General features: G+C 44.4%; 2 protein-coding genes across 2 annotated transcripts in view; one reads left to right on the forward strand and one right to left on the reverse strand.

Moving 5' to 3' along the window:
* Positions 1-26091, reverse strand: part of C8H9orf78 (chromosome 8 C9orf78 homolog) — a 75968-nt gene that overhangs the window by 46270 nt on the left and 3607 nt on the right. The window lies entirely within an intron of this gene.
* LOC137528569 (uncharacterized) lies at positions 20271-26076 on the forward strand. Its single transcript, XM_068249910.1, has 3 exons — positions 20271-20484; positions 22420-22785; positions 25207-26076. Exons 1-3 carry the CDS (start codon positions 20433-20435, stop codon positions 26034-26036), a joined length of 1248 nt encoding a protein of 415 aa, XP_068106011.1. The 5' UTR covers positions 20271-20432; the 3' UTR covers positions 26037-26076.

Here is a 26091-nt window from a genome sequence, read left to right on the forward strand (position 1 = left end):
ATACAGTCATGTACCAGGAACATGTCCCTGTTGGAAGGTCACATAATGGGTTATCAGGTCTAACTGCCCCCGACAGACACCGTAAACAAAGCCGATATTTACAAAACATTGCATTCTTTGTAACTAGGTTATAAAGCAATGGCTTATTAATTAATGAAGTGGGTCACATGCCCATGAATGCGTAATAAAGCCCTCTGAAAGGTGAAGGCTGTCTCCGCTCTATCCCCTGTATGCTGAGGAGTTTCTGGTGCCGGAGCAAAAGGTGTGTGGTGCTGTTGCCAATGGCAACCAGCATATAAATTCTTACACAGACCATGCCTTCAGATATCGAGAGGCCACTATAAAATGGCCTGACCCTGCTTCACAAAGATCATCCAAGATCTGCAAGAACAATGGCACCTTTACCAAAGGTAGGGCTACAACAGATGCCAAACCTGTTTTGGTCAGTCTGACGCAAAAAGAATACCTGTGGTCTGATCCTACATCCCTTTTCGAAGTACCCTTCAAGGGGGAAAAAACAAAAACGTATGCTCCCCCCTGTGCCGCAAAAAAAGTGTTCACACTCTCTGGAGAAAAAACGAACAACATTGTTCCAAGCAGAAACCAGGTAGCTGCAAATTGTCAAACATATTTGTTTGGACGCCAGTTCTGAGATGGTTGTTTGCAACTCAACCTACATGCTAGAATAATATCCCTTCCTTTGAGATAAGCTGATCTCAAGGAAGCACCTTGTTCACTGCCGAGCAGAATGTCTGAGCATAGGAAGTTTAAGATTATGGGTGGACTATAAGTCCCACTTGTTAGTTTAAATTGAGTCACAAGTGTAATTCCCAGTGTGAAGATTCACGAATCTGTTTTCCAACCGATTCTCTCATTTCTGGAGAGTACTCCAGACTGCCAGTAGATTAAAGAGAATATTTTCTCCAGTGAAGCACACCTGTCATGCATTTAAATGAGATTCAGATGCCCTGTACCACTCCATAGTCTTGCATCTGTCGTAATAACGAATGGATTTTATAATCCATTCGATTGCAGATTTGGTTGAGAAGTCCATTTTTAGGGAGAGTGTCACTGGATCTGACATCCAGATCGATTTCTCTATCCAACCACTGACATAGAATTGCTGTTTGAAATATTTTGTAGACAGCTTGTGCATAAGCAACAACTGGAATACAGGCAAAATGAAAGACATAGCTTGTCTGTGACCGCCTTTGCTCTGAAAAACTATCAGGTTTTTTTTTTTTTTTTTTTTTTTTTTTGAGATCCAATCCTTTCTGCAGATCCATCCTAAATACTCTACAGTTGTAAAACAACCTGCATATTATCATAGGTCTTCCTTCATTTTCACAGCTAGGTAAAGCTAGAAAATATCTTCTGTATACTCAGATTGCTGCTATTAAAATCATGTTCTTTCATAAAGATCCTGGGAACACTTGTAACCCATCAAGGAAGTACTCAGGACTGCAAATGAAAAAGACTTGGGATTGAATCATGAATTGCTGCCTCAGCATTTATGTTGCGCTTCTGTCCCGACGGACGGAAGGCGTCTGAGCTGCAGCCATTAAGGTACGCTCAGTAGGCAGTAGCAGTTCCAAAGAGCCTTGCCCAAGGACTCCTTACTGAACAGGTGTAGGCTTTCTGAACAGGGAGAGCTAAGGTTCTAATCCCAGTCCCCAGTGTCAGAGGTAGAGCCCTTAACCACCACACTAGCCACTGTCCCTTTAAAAAAAAAAAAAATTTTTTTTTTAAAAAAACAAACTTGCCATCAGAATAACTTATGCATCAACCTTGCATCTATTTATATGCAAAAAAACAGTGTTGCAATTCAAATGTCTATGTGCAAATCCCTGCACATAATTAAGTAAAAACACATCTGCTAATAGCTTGACTCCTGTGCATATTCTCTGCACAAAATTATCTTCTGAAAGCACATCTGCTACCAGCATCATTATCTGAAAAGAGCACTTGCTATTGCAAACAGAATGTCTGTGTATAATTATTACACACCATTGTTATCTGAAATTAGCTTTGCAAACTGAAGGTTTCTGTGCATATTTTTTGCATGTAATTCTGCATAGCATTCAGAACCCTGCATTCAGACTATGTGCCAATCCCTGAACATAACTCCTATCTGAAATGCACCATTGCATTCAGAATATCCATGTGCTAAAACCTGCACATAATTCTTATCTGATAAGTAGCATTGCATTCAGGATCTGTAAAGCACACCTGCTGGCAGATAAACTAAGCATGCATATAATTGTCTGAAAATGTATGCACACAAATCATTAACAGAAAACCCAAACTTGTTATAACATTTGTGCACAAATTACATGAAAGGATAACTGCTTTCAGAATATTATGGCCAACCAAAATATGTATGCATGTATTTGCATAATCCGCACTACAGCCATTCATTGTAATCAGCCATGCTTCAATCAAAATGCACAATCCCTGATTGTGGAAAAATCTACTTTGAGACCCAGATTTAAATGATTCCAACAATCAAGCAATTGATTATGTATATGGCTGCTTCCCTGTGGTATGAACGCTTGAATTCGAGGGAATTGCCAGAACAAAAAGGTGTAGCCTGCATAGGGCAAGAGGGTAAAGCTGCCCTGAAAGCTGAGAAAGTTGTAGCCATTTCCTGTTTCATGGGTTTCATCAGGTCAAATAAAGCTACTGTGGTACTTTCAGGTCTAGGAGCATAAGACTTAGACTTGATATAACAGACCAAACAAAGTCTTAGAGGTTCCTTCAGGCAACTTGCAACCACATTTAGTACATCAGCTAGACTTCGAAGTGCTTTTGAGTTTCTGTAGTACAAAACAACTCAAACACCAAGAGTCTTACTAACATGTACCCATTAACAATATGACAGGAGTCTGCAATAAACACTGCAATGTGTTTGCTTACCGGTGGATGTGACCTGACTGCTCAGTCTCACCAGTTGCAGCACTCTCCTGAGCTTCTGTGGTGGGCCCACTTGACTGCACCATGACCCCCTCAGAGCTGTAGCGTCTGCGTGAATAGCGTGGCCATGGCGGTTTACAAAACTCGCACTTTCAGCCGTCTAACACGTTCAGTACGCATGACGTTTTATGCATGACGCAGTACGCACCACGCGCTCACGCGTATCCAATGATGCATACATGCGACCTATCATGCAAACTTGCGTCATATTCGGGCATGCGGAAAATCCGGCATCTCTGCTTACCGCCGCCATGCCCGCAGAAAGTATAATGAAGAGAGGGAACCTCTCCAGTCCCCTTCATTCAAAATAGGAAAAAAACAGGTAACCTCCTGCTTAGCTTCCTATTCTAGGCCGCACACCAGTAACAAGCCTAAATTATACTTTACAAAAAAAAAAAAAAACAAAGAAAAACCAATAAAAATGGTGCAGCAGGTGCCAACAGGCTCCCCTACTGAAAGGAACAACCTTCCCTGGTGCTTCCGTGGTGAGGTCTGGGAAACAAACAAAAAACTGTGGGAGATTGTGAGGAGGTGGGATTTATACTGCATCAATTAATTATTTTAATTCTCTTAAGGTGTTTCCGATTTGGGAGGGGGGACTTACACAATCTCAGGAGGGGCCGTCCTGGAGGACGAAGGGAGGAAGTGATAATTATGTGATCCTAATGATCAGAATCCAATCATCATTGCTCCTCATTCTTTCCAGAAGGTGTCAGTTGTCAAAGACTGCTGGAGTAAAATGTCTACTATGGCCTCAATTCACTAAGGTCAGTTCAGTACAATAATTGTGGTCGGTAAAATACTTCATTTGGTATTTTACACTTTTTTTTTTTCAAATTTACTAAGATTTTTCACATGAGGTAGAAGTTCAGTAATTTACCAAACACATATGCTTCAGTTTACTAAGCCCTGCTTGGTAAGTGTCACTTACCAGATGTGGAGCAGGTCAGGCTGTGTGCATGTGCCAGGGTTTTCTGTCCTATGCCTCCATGACATCCCTTTAGATGTGCTGCAGCCACAAACGGGAGCTCTTCTGTTTAAGAGTATACAGATATTCCCATCTAAAGGGATGCAGAAAATCCTAATAAAATGTTGAATTCCCCTGCTCTGCCAGAGTGAAGACCCGCCTTCCAGGGTATCGGACCAGATCAGTTGAGGAGCAGGGCTGTGCGGCGCTCCTTATTGGCTGTCTGCCACATCTGTCAATATGTTACCGCAGGGAGAGCATGAGCTTACAGCTGGTCAGAGCTGGAGGTAAATCCTGAACACTTTTGCTTGATTTACCAAATGCGTTAATCTTTGTGACTTGCAATTTCTTGACATTTCTTGAGGTATATACGTGCAGGACGGAGCTACTCAAGCTATCGCTAGCCCCCTGCCGTTTGAATACCATTACACTCCTCCTGTCAGATGATCGTGATTGGGCAGGGGGCAGTGTTGTGCTGACAGCTCAGCCTATAGCTGCAGGCTGAGCAAGGCTGGAGATTACCAGCGGAGAGCGTCACCCACAAAATGGAACGCCTGGTGTTTCACTAATATTCAGGGCACTCCTGCAGGGCACCCCAGAGATGACATATGGGGCACCCCAGCCAGACGCATGATAGCACCTGGGCGGTGATTTAAAAACAGCTGGGTGGCCCGCCCACCTATTTAGTCCTGGGGAGAACACTGAGGCTGATTTACTTGTTTTATTTTGCTGCCTTAAAGAGTTAATTTTTAGGCATGAGAGTGACAGCTTCTGTCTTGTCGGTACCTTGTCAGGAATACAGTAAACCTCACCGATAAGCAAATTGCAGCCATAAAAGTTTTCCTGACAGAATAAAACTTCTGAGGACAGGGAGGGATAAAATACATGAACTGATGATCTTTTTCTAACTCCTCGACACTTAATAGAGAAAGTAAAAACATTCAACCTACTTTGTAAATGTTTCAATATAAAAAAAATTAGATATCTAAAATAAAAATTATTTTTAGGAGTAGAAGGCTAAATACAATTGTTTTTCTCATCAGTTTGTTTTCACCTCGGGTTCACTTTAAATAACAACTCACGATTTAAATAAAACCATGAGTTAAGTCAGTTAAAAAGAGATAAATCATGAGTTAGGTTCAAACTTTTTTTTAACAACGTATCCGTGGCTCAGTTTTTTGGCCCGGATCATAAACAGAGCTACGGATACCAATGTTAAAAATAGCAGCAGTCTTCACTCTGTTTCCCCCGTCTGCATTCCGGAGGATCTGTTATAGGAAAACTGAACGGACAGTCCGGATTTGCAGGATTTTCACGGACCCCGGATATATGGAGGGGTAGTGAAAATCAATAGGAAAGCTGATCCCCCTCTACACAGGATCTGTTTTCTGTGTCCCCGCCTGTGGGTAGGGAGGGGGCCGCCATGCTGGAGGAGTTAGCAGCCAGGACGGGGGTGGCAGCGGGCGGCGGGGACCCCTCAGCTGGGTCTATGTCCCCGCTCCCCCTCCAGCTAATTTAAAGTTGTTAAAATGTATGTAGGCAGCGACCAGGGAGGCCTTACCTTCCTACTTCCTCCGTTCGCCGCCTCACTTCCTGCAATGCTGCCCTCCGAAGTATAGAGGAATTGTATTGCAGGAAGTCAAGCGGCAAGCGATGGAATGCAAATAGCCAAGAGGGAGTGGGGACCCAGGTGAGGGGGCGACCCCCCTCCTCGCCGCCACCCCTGTCCTGGCTGCTTTTCCCATCCAAGTCGACCCCCCCCCCCCCCCCCCCAGCCAGGGCATACATTTCCACAGACTGGAAACGTATGCGGCAAATACATCAAAAAGAGTTAAAATACGGAGAGTAAAAAAAAAATTACCAAATCGGATCTGTTTGAAACCGATCCGATCTGCAACGGACAAGTGTGGACCTAGCCTTAAAGAGACTCTGTAACAAAATGTTCAGCCTTATTTCTTGTATCCTATAAGTTCCTATACCTGTTCTAATGTGGTCTGGATTACTGCTGCCTTTTCTATTTGCACTGGCTCTGTAATATATCTAATCTTCTTTTCTTTGACAAGCCTTGTCCACCCAGAGAGGAATGTGCTGACTCTGCTTTGATAGGGAGAAGTTATACAGAAGTTATACATGCCCCCTCCATGCCCCCCGCAGGCTCTGTGTGGTTTGCTTACTACTCACAGACAGAGATCTCTGAGGGGGAAGGAAGCTGCCTGTGTCATGCTGAGAACTGTGAGAATCCCCGACTAGAGTACAGATAATTCTCTATGTAATAAAAACTTGTAGTATACTGTAACATGAGATATATACAAACATCACTTCCTGGTTAGCGGCCATGTTTTTTGTTTGTAAACAGTGCCTAAAACTGGCAATTAAAAGCCAGGACTGCGTTGTGGAGCAGTGGAAACGGCAAAGAGGGGCCCAGGAGAACATAATGAATAGAACGGTATGCTGTTTATTGTAAGAATTTGAGAGTACAGATTCTCTTTAGGAGTAGATACATTGTGAGTGCATAATTAAAAGGTGAGAAAATTCTACAGAAAAGCTTTGTAAATCAGCCCCAACATTTATCTCATACATTAGCTGTCCTTACAGTTAAAGGACAACCGAGGTGACATCTGACTTGATGAGATAGACATGTGTATGTACAGTGCCAAGCACACAAATAATTATGCTGGGTTCCTTTTTTTTAATTTATCTGCCTGAAAGAGTCAAACATCAGGTATGCAAGTGACAGTTTCTGTCTGGGTCGGTACCTGGTCGGACAAAACTCTTGCTGATAAGTAACTACAGCCATAAAACACCTTCCTGTCAAGTAAATGGCTTCTGAGAGCAGAAAAGAGATACAGAGGGTCAATAATTCATAGATTTGACCTCTAGCATACTTTAATGAAGGTGTCATTGAACAGAGACACTTAAACAGTAAAACTTAAAAACTAGATTTAAATATAAAATAAAACGGTGGGATATCTAAAGAAGGTCATTTTTGGGTGATGGAGGATAGATACAAATGTTTATCTCATAAGTTTATTTTCATCTCGGATGACCTTTAAGGCGAAAAATAATTAAACTATGTGAGTCAACCCTAATGACTCAAACTTGCTCAACCCATACAGCAAATCCTTCCTATAAAATGTTGAGAGGTGTGTAGCCAGAAAACAAAACAAAAACATTATACCGCTTGTGTGAAGCCTGGGTCTTTACAGTAAAAAGTATTATCCTGGAAATTCAGAAAGTTGTAACAACCAATACAGACCCAATTATAACAATTACAGCTTAATTAGCTCACAAACACACACTGGGATAGGCCGTTGCTGGGGGCGAGTTGATCTGCCGGACGGATCGCTTGCTGGTTGCTGGTCGTGGGCTTCTGTACACCTTGTGGCCACACACCATACAAATGAAACATCCAATTTTTCCCCAATTCGATCATTTTGACCTGAAAAATTGAGAGCTTTTCTTTGTTTTTGATCGATAAATCTGATCAAATTTCCAGTTTTTCTTCGATTTGTGGAGATTGGACATGTTGGAAATTTCAGATCAACTTTATCAAGAATTGTATGGTGTGTGAAGGATTGTCAATTACTTGATGTACCGATCCAAATCATTTATTTTCTGAGCTTTCAATTATTTTATTCATGATTGGGGAAAAATTTAACATAGGCAAGTGGTATATTGGTCAGGATTTTTCCAATGTAAAGCTGGGTACACACCATACAATTTTTCTGGCAGATTTACCTGCCAGATCGATTATTTCCAACATGTCCGATCTGAATTTCGATCGATTTTTCGATTGTCTGATTTTGTAAAACAAATTTTGGTCGATCTTCATAGAACTAAATGAAAACTGATCGAAAAAAACAGAAAAACAAAACAAAAAAAAAAAAACGGAAAATCAAAAAAATGCATCGAAATTCAGATCAGACATTGGAAATAATCGAAACAAAAAAGAGACGGCACACCACTGGCTCTGCAAACTTGCTGTGTATTAAGCGAATCAAACACTACATGTTACGGATCATTGATCCTTCATCAGGTGTATAACAACAGTGAAATGTTTAAGAACAGGTATAAATACACAATCAAGTGTGGACAACCACACCCTTAACAGCTCCACCCACATAACCTTAACCCCTTAGTCCATGATGCACAGTTGGATCATATAATATCACCCTAGTGTGAATACAGCGGTCATATGGCACTCCATCTTGGCTACCAAAAAACATAATATAAAACTGACCGTGCTTCTGGCACTTCCCCTCAAGGACTGCCACAGAACCACCTGTGAAAAAACATTGGATTGAAAACAAATGCATATACCAGCCAGAAATTATATCGTATCCCTACCAATAAGCTGCACGAGGTATATTATAATATAACATAATGTAACATATAAAAACATATAAAAACACATCCTATGTGACTCATATTACAAAAAGCATTTTAGGGGCAATCTTTCGTTCATGCCTCTGGGGGTTACCACATCCATATCGTGGATCCACCTCGCTTCTCGTTGTTTTAACAACTTCTCCCGATTTCCCCCTCTCTTGGGCATGGCTAAAGCCTCCAACACACACCACCTTAATTGTGCAGCGTTGTGACCTGCTGCACAGAAATGTCTGGCCACAGAGGTGTCATAGCTTTTCCGCTCTCCTTCCGCATATTTAGTGATGGCCCTTTTGTGTTCTTGTATGCGGGTCCTGACAGTTCTGGTGGTTTCCCCCACATACATGAGTCCACACGGGCACTTCAGCCCGTACACCACCCATGTAGTGGAGCAATAGTGTCTACCCTTAATTAAAATATCCCGGCCTGTATGTGGATGTCCAATTTTTTCACCCTTGATGATGCCACTGCACACATTACAGTTTAAGCATGGGTAAGTACCTGCCCTCCCTGTTATTGTGTTAGCATCAATGGGGGCTGTATCAGTACGTCTCACCCTGTCATATACAGTCCTGCCTCTTCTTATAGAGAATAGGGGCTCATTGCAAAACAATGAACCTAGCTCCCTATCATTCCTCAACATGGGCCAGAACCTCCGTACAGTGTTCTTGATCAACTCAGTATTTTTACCCAAATTGATCACAAAAGGGACACCTTTCTGCTGTCTAGTGCGTGCAGTACTTTCTAGCAGAGTGGACCTATCTGTTTCACCAACTTCTTTATTGACCACTGCCAATTGATGTAAATTGTACCCCTTCTGTGCAAATTTTGCGGTCAGCACTTGACCCGCCTTAGAATAATCATCCTTGTTAGTGCAGATACGTCTGGCCCTGAGGAACTGTCCCCTGGGTATGGCTTTTACCACATGTCTGGGATGGTGACTGTCAGACCGCAATAAATTATTGCGGTCTGTAGGCTTCCGAAACAACTTCGTGACAAACCGACCGTCGGAAATTCTAAGAGACACATCCAAAAAATTTATGGCGTCCCTAGATAGCTCAAGAGAAAATTTAATCGTCGGATGCGCCGTGTTAGCCTCCTTCACCATCTCATGGAGAAGTTCCTCAGGGCCCCTCCACAGGAGTAATACATCGTCAACAAAACGGAAATACTGATATATATATCCATTGAATTTTGGATTGCATAAAAACATGGTGCGCTCCAATGATTCCACGAATATATTGGCAATAGAGGGAGCAGCCGGGGATCCCATGCTTGCCCCTTGGCGTTGTATGTAAAAATCATTGTGAAACCTGAAATAATTAGATTTAAGAATGAGTTCCAAACAATCGAGCAAAAAGTATACCATCCCGTTAGGGAGACTGGTCTCGAGTAACTTGTCCTCAATAACGGCGATAGCCTCATCCTGAGGTATTGCCGTGAAGAGGCTCTGAATGTCTAGGCTGCAAAAAATGATGTCACTTGGCACCTCATTCAGGGCCTCAAGCCTCACTAATAAATCTGTGGTGTCTTTTAGGCAGTGGGGGAATGAGCTGACTACCGTTTGTAAATGTGTATCCAGAAAACCTGCCAATGGGTATAACGCAGACCCCCTACTGGACACGATCGGTCGTCCAGGGGGGTCTACCAGCTGTTTGTGAATTTTTGGTAACAGATATAGCAGAGGTATGCTAGGGTGTTCTACTGTCAAACCCTTGGCCAGCTTACTATCAATGACCCCATCCTCTACAGCTGCAGACAATAATGAATCCACTTTTTCTTTCACTGTAGGTGTTGGATCACTGTCGCATTTTGTATAATGGGTTTCGTTCTGCACCTGTTTAAAACCCTCCTTCAAATAACTACTTGCATTCTGAATCACAGTGGCCCCCCCTTTTGTCTGCCTTGGTGATTATAATCTCAGGGTTATCAGCCAATCTTTTCAAGGCGGCATTCTGAGTGGCGGTTAAATTGGGATGAGCATATCTAGTATTGTCCCAATGTCTGGTAATTTCCTGCCTGACTGCTTTTTCAAACATGTCTATAGCTGGAAATTGCTCATCCGGTGACCAATCTGAACGTTGTGTGTATCTAGACAGTCTATTGTCAGTCCCACTGTCTGGCAGACTATCTTTGAAAAAAGCCTTCAGCTTAAGCCTCCGTATGAACTTAAACCAGTCCACCTCCCAGTCAAATATACAGTCCAGATGGGTGGGCACAAACCCCAATCCCTTCTCCAATACTGATAGTTCAGCTGTGTCAAGACTGTAGGAGGAAATGTTGATGATATTGCTCACCTTGTCTATGTTCTCTTCCTTAGATGATAATAATCCCTCTGCTGGCGTGCATTCAGTCTGCTGGGGCCTGAGTTGCCTCCTCGTTTTCCTGCATCTTCTGACGCGCCCCCTGTAGTGGGAGCGCGGGCCTCTTGAAAATCCTGCTGGTCAGAGTCGTCAGTCATGGAATCAGCAGTGTCCCATCCATAACCATGTCGATTTGACCGTGCCGCTCCTCTGCCTCCTCGCGGCTTTCCTCTACTCCTAGTGCCTCTGCGGCGGTGTCCGCGTCTTTCCCTCGCGACCGGAAGTGCGTCAGCGCTGCCTCGTCCCCCTGGGTACACTGTGCTCCCGGAACCATTGTGTTGGTTCCCATCAGCGTCCTCTCCCAGTGCGCCTCTCGGCATGGGGGCCCCATTGCGCACTCTCCTCCTCTCCTCTTTCCAGGAATAGACACGGTCCGCACTGTAGTCATCTGCATCGCGCTTCAACTTCATCTGCTTGCGTGCAGCCAGAGTGCGTTTCTCCGCATTGATGCTATCCTCTATCTCGACAAGCATATCATTATAATCATCAAGGTCAGTGCTGTTCTTTAACTTTGTATCAGCAATGTGGATTTCACCTCTTAATTTTGTGAGATGGAACTGTAACCTTTCAATGGTCAACACCATGACATCTATGCTGCACTTGTTCAGGATTTCAAAAAACCTTTGTAGGAACAATTGGTCATGGTTCAATAGTGTGGAGCGCAGTCCCACTCTGTATCCTCTGGGAATTCGTCGGTTTTTAACATACTCGGCCAGAAATACTTGGTGCATGGATAGCTGTAATTCTTTGCGCTTGAGGTAATATAATGTGTCTTTCAGGTTTTCACCCTCCGTTAGCATGCCCGGGTCTGTGTCATCCAGCGTAACCATATCTAGGATGCGTTGTATGTCCTCCTCGCCATAACAGAACGTGAGGGCTTGTTGTGTGGCTGGTAATGCATTGGCGGTGCTGGTAGTTTCGCCACTGTCTTGATTCGCACCGTTTTCCATAACTGAGCAGTCAAACAATCGATTGTAAAGCAAATTGTATGGAAAAGACGGTTTCTCAGGTCTATGATTACCTGAACACTGGCCGGTGCCTAGCCTCAGCTGGACTGCTCATACAGCTCATGTAGCATCAAAACAAAAAAGAGACGGCACACCACTGGCTCTGTTACATTATGTTATATTATAATATACCTCGTGCAGCTTATTGGTAGGGATACGATATAATTTCTGGCTGGTATATGCATTTGTTTTCAATCCAATGTTTTTTCACAGGTGGTTCTGTGGCAGTCCTTGAGGGGAAGTGCCAGAAGCACGGTCAGTTTTATATTATGTTTTTTGGTAGCCAAGATGGAGTGCCATATGACCGCTGTATTCACACTAGGGTGATATTATATGATCCAACTGTGCATCATGGACTAAGGGGTTAAGGTTATGTGGGTGGAGCTGTTAAGGGTGTGGTTGTCCACACTTGATTGTGTATTTATACCTGTTCTTAAACATTTCACTGTTGTTATACACCTGATGAAGGATCAATGATCCGTAACATGTAGTGTTTGATTCGCTTAATACACAGCAAGTTTGCAGAGCCAGTGGTGTGCCGTCTCTTTTTTGTTTTGATGCTACATGAGCTGTATGAGCAGTCCAGCTGAGGCTAGGCACCGGCCAGTGTTCAGGTAATCATAGACCTGAGAAACCGTCTTTTCCATACAATTTGCTTTACAATTGGAAATAATCGATCTGGCAGGTAAATCTGCAAGAAAATTGTATGATGTGTAACTAACATTACAATCAGTCAGAAAAATTGATTGCTATTCTTGAATTCAACAGATATTTAAAAAAAATGTCTAATGTGTGGCCATCTTTAATGCTAAGTACACACTATACAATTTTCTGGCAGATTTTGATTTACCTGCCAGATAGATTGTTTTCCAACATGTTGGAAAAAAAAATCTATCTGGCAAGTAAATCTAACAGAAAATTGTATGGTGTATACCTAGCATAAGGTGGCCACACACCATACAATTTTATAAAATATCTGTTCAATTGAAGAATACCAATCAATTTTTTTGACAGATTGTAACAATTCAAAAATCTAACCAATGTACCACACACCTATGTTCAATTTTTACCCAATCATGAATAAAATAATTGAAAGCTCAGAAAAAAATTGATTGGAACTGTACATCAAGTAATTGACAATCCATCACACACACCATACAATTCTTGATAAAGTTGGTCTGAAATTTTCAATACGTACAATCTCCAAAAATAGAAAAAAAAGGGGGAAATTGGATCGGATTTATCGATCGAAAACAAAGAAAATCTCTCGATTTTTCAGGACAACCGATCGAAATCCTCGAATTGGTGAAAAATTGGATCTTTGGATTGTATGGCGTGTGGCCACTATTATAGATGTGTTTTTTTGCTTGAGATAGTATGGCTGTCCCTGCCACTTACAAAAAAAGGTGACTTTTCTAAATTTTGCAAACAAAAATATGTAAATCTTAAATTGCAGCAGTAAAACTGTCAGAAAAAGATTATTTGATATGTTTTGTATGCAGAGATGTTAAAATTACATAGATTACCGTATATTCCAGCGTATAAGACGACCCCCCAACTTTTCCAGTTAAAATATAGAGTTTGGGATATACTCGCCGTATACGACTACCCCTCTTCCAACACACACACGAAAATAAAAAAAAAAATCATATACTGGTGCTATATATGAACAGATACTGGTGCTGTCCTGTATGTGGTACCCAGTATAACTGTATATAGGCGATTGACTGGTTGGATTGGTCAACTCTCTCTCTCTCACTAAGCTGATTGGTCAGCTCCGTCTCCCTGTTTATCAGAGCGGTATGGAAGAATAGATCGTGCTGTGCCCATAAAACATGCTTCTTTCACCCTTCTGGCCCACCCTTGGGCGCTAGTCTACTTTAGGGGACCCACTGCAAATCCCCAGATGCTTTCAGCTGTGCTGGAAAACAGAGCAAATGTCTACTTTCACCTTGTTTAAACCCCCCACAAGCCATACCCATGGATAGGTAAGCATGTCCTCTAACGAATATTGAGGTTTTCGGTAACAAAAAGTTTAAATTGGCCGTGTAGGAGCCACCGAACGGCCTAAATCTCGGTTCCGTCGGCCATCTTAATTCTGCTGTGCCGGTCGTTTCTTCCTCCTCATTGAAAGGTTTGTTAGCTGCCGACAAAAGGTGGCACGCCCCCACCCAACAATCCCTCCAATGAGGAGGAAGAAACGACCTGCAGAGCAGAACCAAGATGGCCGACAGACCCGAAATTACGGCCGTTCCGCGGCTCCTATACAGTTAGTTAATACTTTTTTTTTTACCAAAATCCACAAAATTCGTTAGAGTACATGCTTAGCTACCAGGGGATATAAGGCTTGTGGGGGGTTTAAACAAGCAAACGGAAGAAATTTGTTCCGTTTTGCAGCACAGCTGAAAGCGTCTATAGGGATTTGCGTTGGGTCCAGGGCCGGCCCGCCCATGAGGCGGGGTGAGGCGGGTTCCTCAGGCGGCAGGAAGTGGAGGGGCGGCACCAGGCATTAAGAGGAAGTGCCTGCGCCTGGTTTTTACCGCCTTTCCGGAGAGACTGACTGGTCACACTGGAGTGTGCTACCTACCGGCTACCGCCGCCGCCCGCCTCAATTTGCCTGCGCTGCAGACAGTGAAGTCTCCCTGCCTGGCAGTGGCAGCACGCAGCACACCGAATCGGTGAGTGACCCTCACCCTGTGTGCACAGTGACGCCAGCCCTGCCACTTGCGTGACGTGCCGCCCACGCCCACCCACCATGCTGGACTTCCGAGTCCGAGGTGAGCTCTGCCGCCTACTAGGCCTCTGTGAGACTGTCCTGGCTGCACCGCTGCGCTGCCTCCGCTTCGCCTGCAGAATCCAGGACCGGAAGTGACTGGAGGAGTCACGCTGCCTGCCGCCCGCCATCGCCATGATAGTCACGGTCACTGAGTGCTGCCGTGACCGTGACAATGATGAGCCCGCCGTTGCCACCCGGCCTTGCCCGCCAGCGAGAGATGGAGGAGCAAGCTCGTTGCCCTCTGCCCGCCAGCGCAAGATGGAAGCTGGCTCGTGCCCGACGCCTGGCTTGCCCTCCGCCATCGTCGTCGCCGAACCCCACCATCCTCGGTGAGTCACTTTGCTGCGGCTGCCCCAGGCTCTGGCCTCTGGCTGCTCTTCACGGTCGGGTTCCTTTTTTGTATTTTCTAATGTTATGTAGTCAGACTGACACTGACTGGTGGTATATTTATTTGGAATGTGGTAGTAGACTGCAGGGCCGGTTCTAGCTACAATGGGGCCCCTCGGCAAAAGTAACCTGCCCCCCCCCCCCCCCCCCCCTCCAGACCCTGAGACAAGTCAGGAGGAGACCTAGCAGGGCCCAGCAGCACTTACAGGCTCTGGAGCATTTGCTCAAGCACTGCCCACTTCCCTAAGTATTATAGCCAAATGAACCCCTAATTACCCCCTACCAATATTATAGCTATATGTGCCCCTAATAACCACCCCTCCCCACAGTATTATAGCCATATGCACCCCTAATTACCCCCCCCTCCTAATATTATAGCCATATGTGCCCCTAATGATCACCCCTCCTCCCAGTAGGATAGCCATATGTGTCCCTAACAAACAATGATAATTATATGTGCCCCTATTGTCCACTCCCCTTCCCCCAATATGATAGCCATATGTGCTCTTAATGCCCCCATCCCCACAATATGATAGCCGTATGTGCTCCTAATGCCCCCCCCTCCTCCCCCAATATGATAGTCGTATGTGCCCCTAATGCCCCCCCCCCCTCCCCCAATATGATAGTCGTATGTGCTCCTAATGCCCCCCTCCCCCAATATGATAGCCGTATGTGCTCCTAATGCCCCCCTCCCCCAATATGATAGCCGTATGTGCTCCTAATGCCCCCCTCCCCCAATATGATAGCCGTATGTGCTCCTAATGCCCCCCTCCCCACATTATGATAGCCGTATGTGCTCCTAATGCCCCCTCCCCCAATATGATAGCCGTATGTGCTCCTAATGCCCCTCCCCCAATATGATAGCCGTATGTGCTCCTAATGCCCCCCTCCCCCAATATGATAGCGGTATGTGCTCCTAATGCCCCCCCCCTCCCCCAATATGATAGCCGTATGTGCTCCTAATGCCCCCCTCCCCCAATATGATAGCCGTATGTGCTCCTAATGCCCCCCTCCCCACATTATGATAGCCGTATGTGCTCCTAATGCCCCCTCCCCCAATATGATAGCCGTATGTGCTCCTAATGCCCCTCCCCCAATATGATAGCCGTATGTGCTCCTAATGCCCCCCTCCCCCAATATGATAGCGGTATGTGCTCCTAATGCCCCCCCCCTCCCCCAATATGATAGCCGTATGTGCTCCTAATGCCCCCCTCCCCCAATATGATAGCCGTATGTGCTCCTAATGCCCCCCTCCCCACATTATGATAGCCGTATGTGCTCCTAATGCCCCCTCCCCCAATATGATAGCCGTATGTGCTCCTAATGCCCCTCCCCCAATATGATAGCCGTATGTGCTCCTAATGCCCCCCTCCCCCAATATGATAGCGGTATGTGCTCCTAATGCCCCCCCCCCTCCCCCAATATGATAGCCGTATGTGCTCCTAATGCCCCCCTCCCCCAATATGATAGCCGTATGTGCTCCTAATGCCCCCCACCCCCAATATGATAGCCGTATGTTCTCCTAATGCCCCCCTCCCCACAATATTATAGCCGTATGTGCTCCTAATGCCCCTTTCCCAATATGATAGCCGTATGTGCTCCTAATGCCCCCCTCCCCCAATATGATAGCCGTATGTGCTCCTAATGCCCCTCCCCCAATATGATAGCCGTATGTGCTCCTAATGCCCCCCTCCCCCAATATGATAGCCGTATGTGCTCCTAATGCCCCTCCCCCAATATGATAGCCGTATGTGCTCCTAATGCCCCCCCCCCTTCCCAAATATGATAGCCGTATGTGCTCCTAATGCCCCCCTCCCCCAATATGATAGCCGTATGTGCTCCTAATGCCCCCCCCTTCCCCAATATGATAGCCGTATGTGCTCCTAATGCCCCCCTCCCCCAATATGATAGCCGTATGTGCTCCTAATGCCCCCCCCCCCTCCCCCAATATGATAGCCGTATGTGCGGTGGGGGGGGGGGGTGGCCTGGGGCCCCTTGGGCGCCTTCACGATCTTTGCCTCAGGCAGCAGAAAGTCCAGGACCGGCCCTGGTTGGGTCTCCTAAAGTAGACTAGCGCCCACCCTTGTATCCTATTTACCTCCTTCTCTGCCTCTCAGATCTTGCACAAGTGCACCTGCGCCGCTTCACTACAGTCTTCAGCACTGAGATCTGATAGTCGGTAACAGGACAGGGCATTTCACCCGGCATCAATGACACCCGGCGCATAAGACGACCCCTGACTTTTCAGAAGATTTTCAAGGGTTAAAAAGTAGTCTTACGCCAGAATATAATGCTAGTCCATTATTTAAAGGGAAGGTTCAGGGAACTCTTGAAAAAAATAAAAATCCCTATCCACTTACCTGGGGCTTCCTCCAGCCCGTGGCAGGCAGGAGGTGCCCTCGCCGCCGCTCCAGAGGCTTCCGGTCGTCTTCGGTGGCCGACCCGACCTGGCCAGGCCGGCTGCCAGGTCGGGCTCTTCTGCGCTCCATGGCCGGGCTCTTCTGCGTCCCACGCCGGCGCGCTGACGTCATCGGACGTCCTCCGGGCTGTACTGCGCAGTTTCCCTGGACCTTCACTTTAAGATAATGGACTAGCGTATGATTGATTTCAATGACTTTTCAAACAATATGAGTGTTCAGGAAAATTGATTTTTTTTTAAGTAAAATAAGGATATATAGATATATATATATATATATATATATATATATATATATATATATATATATATATATATATATATATTTTAATACTGAACTAGGTATGGCCACGTTCAGGGCTGTTTTTAGCCCTTTTGGTGCCCAAGGCGAGACAGTTCTTGCCTGCCTCCACCCCCTAAACATATGTATTTTTACTTAGCTTACTGAGCGTGCAGTTGAGGCAGGGAACACACTTGACTTTCAGTTTTCCGCGCGCGTTTTTCTGCATACTTTTTCTGCACACCAAGTGTGTTTCCATGCAGGAAAACACACGCGTTTTTTCACAGCAGCTGATGTAATTGATAGCGAAAACTGCCAAAATGTGCTGAGTCATCATGCAGAAACAGTTTTGTTGCAGTCTGAGTGGTTTCCATGGAAACATAGGTAAACAGAAAACCACCAGGAGGCTCCTCATGACATCACAATAGGACATACCATTATGACATCAGAGCAGCTGCTGGTATAAAAGCAGCAGCATCCAGCACCTGGCACCCTTTTGGTTGAGCGTGAGCAGCTGTTAGCAGCGAGCGTTTAGCTGTCTAGGATTCTTGTTTTTGTCGATTTAGACAAAAGCCACAGAATGTTCCTATTCGTAGGAATATTCATCCTCATTGTTTGTAACATCTCATCAGGTAAGAATTATGAGTATTTGATTGAAATTATTATTATTATTATTTTTGACAGAAAACAAGATTTGTTTTCTAGAATCTTCCAATAGTTATCTGATTGGCCATGGTCAAAAATTCTGAATGATGTTTTTAAGATAATGGACTAGCATATGATTGATTTCAATGACTTTTCAAACAATATGATATGGCCAGGTAAATTGATTTTTTTTAGGTAAAATATATATATATATATATATATACACAAACATATACACACATATATTTAAAACACTGAACTAGGTATGGCCACGTTCAGGGCTGGTTTGGGCCCTTTTGGTGCCCAAGGCAAGACAGTTCTTGCCTGCCTCCACCCCCTAAACATATGTATAGGAAGTTTGTAGCATACAACAATGACAAATCGATAGGTTAGATAGAAAAATATTGTTTTTCAAAACAAGTCTATATAAAATACACACACTGATACCGGGCCGGGTAAACCTCATTGGCTCAAACTCTCTCAACCCATATAGCAAATCCTTCCAATAAATGTTGAGAGGTATGTAGCCAGTTAATAATAAAACAAAACAAAAACATTATACCGCTAGTGTGAAGCCTGGGTCTTTACAGTATATAACCACACCCTCAGTTTTCTATGCACAGATGTCAAAATTATATAGATTATTTTTTGAGGTACATTGCAAGGACATTAAATAAAATATGAGAGTTAGGCCTCTTTTTCACAGACAGTTGAACTGTGTGCTCAGAAAGCAGTTGGCAGGCAGCAGTGAGCCGTTGCTGCAGCCTGGTAACAGATCGCTGCTACCTTGTAAACTGCTTACTGAGCGTGCAGTTGAGGCAGGGAACACACTTGACTTTCAGTTTTCCGCGCGCGTTTTTCTGCATACTTTTTCTGCACACCGAGTGTGTTTCCATGCAGGAAAACACACGCGTTTTTTTTCACAGCAGCTGATGTAATTGATAGCGAAAACTGCCAAAATGTGCTGAGTCATCATGCAGAATGTCAGTTTTTTTTCTGCGCGCGAACAACTCAGTAAGTGTGTACTAGCACATTGATTATCATGAGTTCTCAGTTTTTCTGTGCAGAAAACGCGCAGGAAACCAGCCAAGTGTGTTCCCTGCCTCAGTCATCTGTGGAAAAGAGAGCTAAAATAAATAAAAATCTACTGTGAAACTAGCATTCATAGAAAGGCAGTAGATTTTAATATGGGCGGTCCTAATGTGGGAACGTGTGTGTGTGTGTGTGTGTGTGTGTGTGTGTGTGTGTGTGTGTGTGTGTGTGTGTGTGTGTGTGTGTGTGTGTGTGTGTGTGTGTGTGTGTGTGTGTGTGTGTGTGTGTGTGTGTGTGTGTGTGTGTGTGTGTGTGTGTGTGTGTGTGTGTGTGTGTGTGTGTGTGTGTGTGTGTGTGTGTGTGTGTGTGTGTGTGTGTGTGTGTGTGTGTGTGTGTGTGTGTGTGTGTGTGTGTGTGTGTGTGTGTGTGTGTGTGTGTGTGTGTGTGTGTGTGTGTGTCACGGTGGCGTAGTGGTTAGCTCTCTCGCCTTGCAGCGCTGGGTCCCTGGTTCGAATCCCAGCCAGGGCACTATCTGCAAAGAGTTTGTATGTTCTCTCCGTGTCTGCGTGGGTTTCCTCCGGGCACTCCGTTTTCCTCCCACATTCCAAAAACATACAGATAAGTTAATTGGCTCCCCCTAAAATTGGCCCTAGACTACAGTACTTACACTACATAATATAGACATATGGCAATGGTAGGGATTAGATTGTGAGCTCCTTTGAGGGACAGTTAGTGACAAGATATATATATATATATATATATATATATATATATATATATATATATACTGTACAGCGCTGCGTAATATGTCGGCGCTATATAAATACTAAATAATAATAATAAATAATAATTATAAATGGGATTTTAAAAAAAATTGCGTTAATTACACCAACAAGATTATTGTCTTTTATTTTTAAGGCAACCAATGTTTTGCTTTTCTCCACTTGTATACCTGCTGCAGAAACAGTTTTGTTGCAGTCTGAGTGGTTTCCATGGAAACATAGGTAAACAGAAAACCACCAGGAGGCTCCTCATGACATCACAATAGGCCATGCCATTATGACATCAGAGCAGCTGCTGGTATAAAAGCAGCAGCATCCAGCATCTGGCACCCTTTTGGTTGAGCGTGAGCAGCTGTTAGCAGCGAGCGTTTAGCTGTCTAGGATTCTTGTTTTTGTCGATTTAGACAAAAGCCACAGAATGTTCCTATTCGTAGGAATATTCATCCTCATTGTTTGTAACATCTCATCAGGTAAGAATTATGAGTATTTGATGGAAATTATTATTATTATTATTATTATTATTTTTGACAGAAAACAATATTTGTTTTCTAGAATCTTCCAATAGGTATCTGATCGCCATAGTGAAAAATTGTGTCACTTTTTCAAATAATGGACTAGCATATGACAGACTAAAATGACTTTTCAAACAATTGTTAAAAAAAAATTAAAAAAAATAAATAATTTGATTATATATATATATACACATATACACTCCTAACTATGTATGGCCACTGGAGATGATCAAAGAGAGGCAAGCAAATTCTTGCTAGTTGATGCTAATTTATGCAGTTTGAAAATCGACCAATTAGTTTAAGACCAGGTTTAAATTGATTGGTCCTTTTTCAAGCTGCATGTATTTGCCTAAAAATTTTCATACTTTCGAAAGTATTGCATCTCATTGATCATCCCTAAGGGCCCTTTTCCACTATCAATCGCAATCACAAACGCCAGCGATTGCGATTGTTCATTTGGGCCCTTTTCCACTAGAGCGATTGCGATATCGCAAATCGCTAGTGATTTTTAAATCGCTAGGGTTGTTACTTTATCATAGAAATCACGGGAAGTTTTTTCCACTATGGTGATTCAATTTGGAAATTGCAAATCGCAATCGCTTTCTGGAGCGATTTTTACAATGATAATGCAATGCAAATGAAAATCGCAAATCGTAATCGCATAACCGCATTAAGGGCCCTTTTCCACTAGCAATCGGTTCGCGCTGAACGCTAGTGATTGCGATTCAGCAAAAGGAAAAAAATTCCCGGCGATTTCCCGACGTTTGCGATCGCGATTTTGCTATGCTAGGCACTGCATAGCAAAATCGCGGCAATAATCGTTCCATCGCGCGATCAGGTCAAAAACGAATCGCGGTAGTGGAAATGACCTACCGCGATTCCTGTGTTAAAAGCAAACTGTAGCGATTCGAAAAATCACTAGCGGTTTGCGGTTTTGCGATTCAGCCATCGCAAACGCCGTAGCGCAATCACAAATCACAAACGCTTGCGATTGCGATTTTTCATTAATTCTGTTATGCGATTGCGATTTGCATTTGCATTGCATTATCATTGTAAAAATCGCTCCAGAAAGCTATTGCGATTTGCAATTTCCAAATCGAATCACTGTAGTGGAAAATACCTCTCGTGATTTCTATGATAAAGTAACAATCCTAGCAATTTAAAAATCACTAGCAATTTTGTGATTCAGCAATTGCTCTAGTGGAAAAGGGCCCTTTTCCACTAGCAATCGCTAGCGTTCACGCTGAATGCTAGCGATTGCTGAATAGCAAAAGGTAAAAAATTACCGGCGATTTCCCGACGTTTGCGATCGCGATTTTTCTATGCTATGCACCTCATTGCAAAATCGCGGCAATAATCGCTCCGCCGCGAGATCGCGATCAGGAAAAAAAAAACGATTCGCGGTAGTGGAAATGACCTACCGCGATTCCTATGTTAAAAGCAAACTGTAGCGATTTGAAAAATCACTAGCGGTTTGCGGTTTTGCGATTCAGCCATCGCAAATGCCGTAGTGGAAAAGGGCCCTTACGGCCACATTCAGACCTGTTTTTGGCCATCTTGGCATTGAAGTGGTCCTTTAAACTGACCCAGCAGGAAGCCTCAAAGGGAAATGTCGCTAACGTGATTAGGTTTGGGATAGGTTGTACTGTAGTAACAACTATGTCCCACATGATTTAGCCAATTAAAACACTTAAAGTTATAGAGGGTGCTGTGATTGGAGAACTGTTTCCTGTGAGGTTTGCCATTGGGTCACCTGAAGTAGACTAGCGCTGCTACCTTTGCAGTAGAAGGATGGGATTGCTACGGATATTGAGGGTTTATTACATTTTCATGTGCTTGAAAAATTTCCTAGAAGCTCTCAACTGACAATTTTTTTCTGCTTCCTTCTTCCAGGTGTGGATATATCGTCCATTGATTTGGTCCCTGATGAGATTGCTATAAGCGCGGGATCACGTCTGCTGATCCCATGCCGCTATGACACCACTAGACCGAATCACCGTGACAACCTCGAATTAGAGTGGGGGATGACGCCTGATAGTAGCGGAGAGTACAGGTCCATTCTCTACCAATACGCCTTGTCAGTCACCCACCACGACGTCAGGGCGCAGACCTTCAGACCTCTAGTAAAAAGCGGTAACTGCAGTTTGGTGATCGATCCGGTTACCGCGGATGACAGTGGCTTCTATGAGGTCCACCTCCGACTTGATGGCGAATATGAACCTACTCCATTCGTTTACGTCAGCATCACCGGCGGCTCAGGTAATTTAAAACGCTAACCTCACTAAGGGGGGGGGGGGGGGGGGGGGAGGGGGGGCTGGGGCAATCTTCAAGATAGGTGCCAAAGGTGGCCACCTAAGGGTACGAATTCTATGGAAAATCAATCACCCAATTCAGTCATAATATCCTTCTGGTCCATTAATGGAAGGAAAGCTGGTATTCAATTTGATCAGTTTAATGGAATTGATCCTTTCTTTGGACAGATTCCATCAATCTGATAGAATTGTGTGTGTAGGCCCGAACGATATTACAATTAAATTGGACAATCGAATTCCTACCATACACTGTGCATCAATTTCCAATAGATTCTAGCAGGGTATCTATTGAAAATCGATCGAATTGCAGAGTTGCGCTGTTGGATGCAGTGCACAGCTATAGGCCATCGATCTGCCAATAGTGTTGCCCCGCCCCAATTTTTTTAAATTTTCCATCTTGTCTGATGAATACTTTAGATCAATTTTTAGTCAAAATCGATAGATCTGACATTTTGGGGATACGATTCCCCAGCAGATGATTTGAATCTGCAAGGAATCGAATGAGAAAATCGATGAGTGTATGGCCCCTTTAACCATCACCGATATACAGCATGTACCTGCTGTAGAGTGGCTAGAGGTGGTCATATATCTCTCCACTAATTACTATCGAATCTAATGAAGAAAAAAAAAACAAAATTAAAAATTAAAAATTCGGTGCCGCCAAAAGCATGCCCGATCAACAACGCGTCCAATTTTGGGCCGAAATTGGTATCATGTGTATCAATCAGACATGAGGTGGCAGACTCAACAGATTCCCGAGAGATTTCATGCTGAAATATCAGGAATTGGCCTTCGGTGTATGGATAGCTGATAGATCTCTCTCTAATGACATTCGATCAGAGAGAGAGATCTCGCTAAGTTAAAAGTATGTATAAATGGAAAGTGTTTCCTAGCATCCCTTTAGCTGTACACTGCTCGCCACCATTCCTATAGTTGCACTTTGCTATAAAGCCTCCCTTTAGAAGTACACTGCTCCCCAGAATCACTTTAGCTGTACAATGCTATCCAGCATCCCCTTTCTTGTCAATTGCTCTCCAGAATCACGGTTGTGGTACATTGTTCCCTGGTAACCCTTTTCTTCCACATGACTCCCTAAAATCACCTTAAAGGGGTTCTGTGGGGGTTCTTGAGGAGAAAAACTGCCACTTACCTGGGGCTTCTATCAGCCCCCTGCAGTGGTAATGCCCCATGCCGTCCTGCTCCCATCTGCCGTTCCCCGCAGCCGGCACCGGGCTATTATTTGTCTGTCACACAGACGAAAAATGCGCTTTGCCGTGCCTCCGCTCGCGTCATCTGAGGCTTACTGCGCAGGCACAGTACAACAGAGCCTTGTACTGCGCTTGTGCAGTAAGCCTCCGATGACGCAGGCAGAAGCAAGAGGGTGCGCGGCCACTGTAGCGCAGCCACAGTTGGATCCCATGCCGCTTAGACCGGGGCCGGCGGCGGAGAACAGCAGATGGGAGGAGGACGGCGTGGGACATGACCGCTGCACGGGGCTGATAGAAGCCCAAGGTAAGGGTCTGTTTTTCTCCTCAGAAACCCCTAACAGAACCCCTTTAAAGAAGTTATCAGGCAAAAAAAAAAAAAAGTCTCACCTGGTGGGGCTTCTACCAGCCCCATGCAGCTATCCTGTGCCCTCGTAGTCACTTACTGCTGCTCTGGTCCCCCTCCGTCAGCTAGTTTAGTTTTTGCCGACCCTGGGGTTGGCGGGCCGCATTGCGTACATTTTTACACATTCCCGCGGTGCAGGAACATTTAGGCCTCTTGCACATTGCACGCGATTCCGATTCAGATTCCGCTTTTTAATCAGTTTTTACATCCGATTCAGATTCTGATTTGCAGTTTGCTCCTTGCACACTGCAAATCGGAATCTGAATCGGATGTAAAAACTGATTAAAAAGCGGAATCTGAATCGGAATCGCGTGCAGTGTGCAAGAGGCCTAACACATACATTTTTACGAGTTAGTGTATCAACGCGTAAAAATGTACGTATCAACGCGTAAAAATTTACGAGTTAAACCACTAAAGCGTAAAAATGTATGTGTCAATGTTCCTCGACCAGCGGGAATGCGTAAAAATGTACGCAATGCGGCCCGCCGACCTAGAGTTTCGAATCATCCTGATTCAAAACTTCTTATTAATGATTTTAGAGTTTGTTATTTATAGATCATTTAGTTGTGATAATTATTGATAAAGTTACTGCCAAAGTAATCACAGCTGAGCTGAGCTGTGAAAATTAGCAGGGTAGTGAAGTGGTTAACTGGTATCATCATGATTCAAAACTTCTTACAAATGATTTTAGAGTTTGTTATTTATCCTCTTGCCATAACATTGACCTAACAGCATGTATTTATGATGTGTCTTGCAGGAACCCCTCCTGAACGCCGCAATACAGAAAAGACCGAGCAAGCAAGAGACAAACGGGAACAGAGAAAGGCAATGCAGCCTGGTAGCAGGGCAACAAAGACCACCACCACCACCACCACCACCACCACCACCACCACAACCACCACTCTGGATATTCCCCTTCCTCCAATCAAGAAGGGAATATCAACAGAAACTGTCAACATTATTGCAGCCGCAATATTTCTAGGCTTATTGCTCTTGACAGTTGTAGGAATAGTAGTCTTTGTGGCCAGATTCCTGAAAAAGGACACAAAAAACATACTGAGACTACTAGAAGAAGGGCGTGGAAACAAAGTAATCACGCCTACTAATCCTACAGTATCAGAGAGTAGGCCAACTTCCCCTGCATCGCCTGAGGGAAGCTCAAACTCTCTGCCACATGCCTCCGACGAGTCGTCTTCTGACAGCAGTGCCACCTCTGAACTAACAGAGATACAGGATTCTTCACCTGCCAGCAGGATCCCAGCACTGAAAAAGAAGCCAGTACCTGCCTCTCCTAAAAAGTTAATCCTGCCAAAACCTGTACCTTTTCCTGACAGACCATCATCTCCAACTATTGTTTCACCATGGGCCTCTGATGTTGTATTTGGAAGAGCTCCTTCTGGAGAATGGATCGCCATCGACGTGCCTCCACTGCTTGCCGGTCAAACAAGACCAGCCACTGTCATCCTCCAACATCACCACACACCAGAGTGCATGAAAGAACATTGCCCATGTACATGTAGATCACCCAGATCCACCTCTGCTACCATCTCTGACCTCTCATCACCATGGATCGGGAAGATTCACTGACCAGATAGACACTGCACAGGAGGCGACTTATTAAATAAAGAGGCAGAAAAAAAAA

This window comes from Hyperolius riggenbachi, chromosome 8 (genome assembly GCF_040937935.1).
Source record: "Hyperolius riggenbachi isolate aHypRig1 chromosome 8, aHypRig1.pri, whole genome shotgun sequence".
Classification (NCBI taxonomy): Eukaryota; Metazoa; Chordata; class Amphibia; order Anura; family Hyperoliidae; genus Hyperolius; species Hyperolius riggenbachi.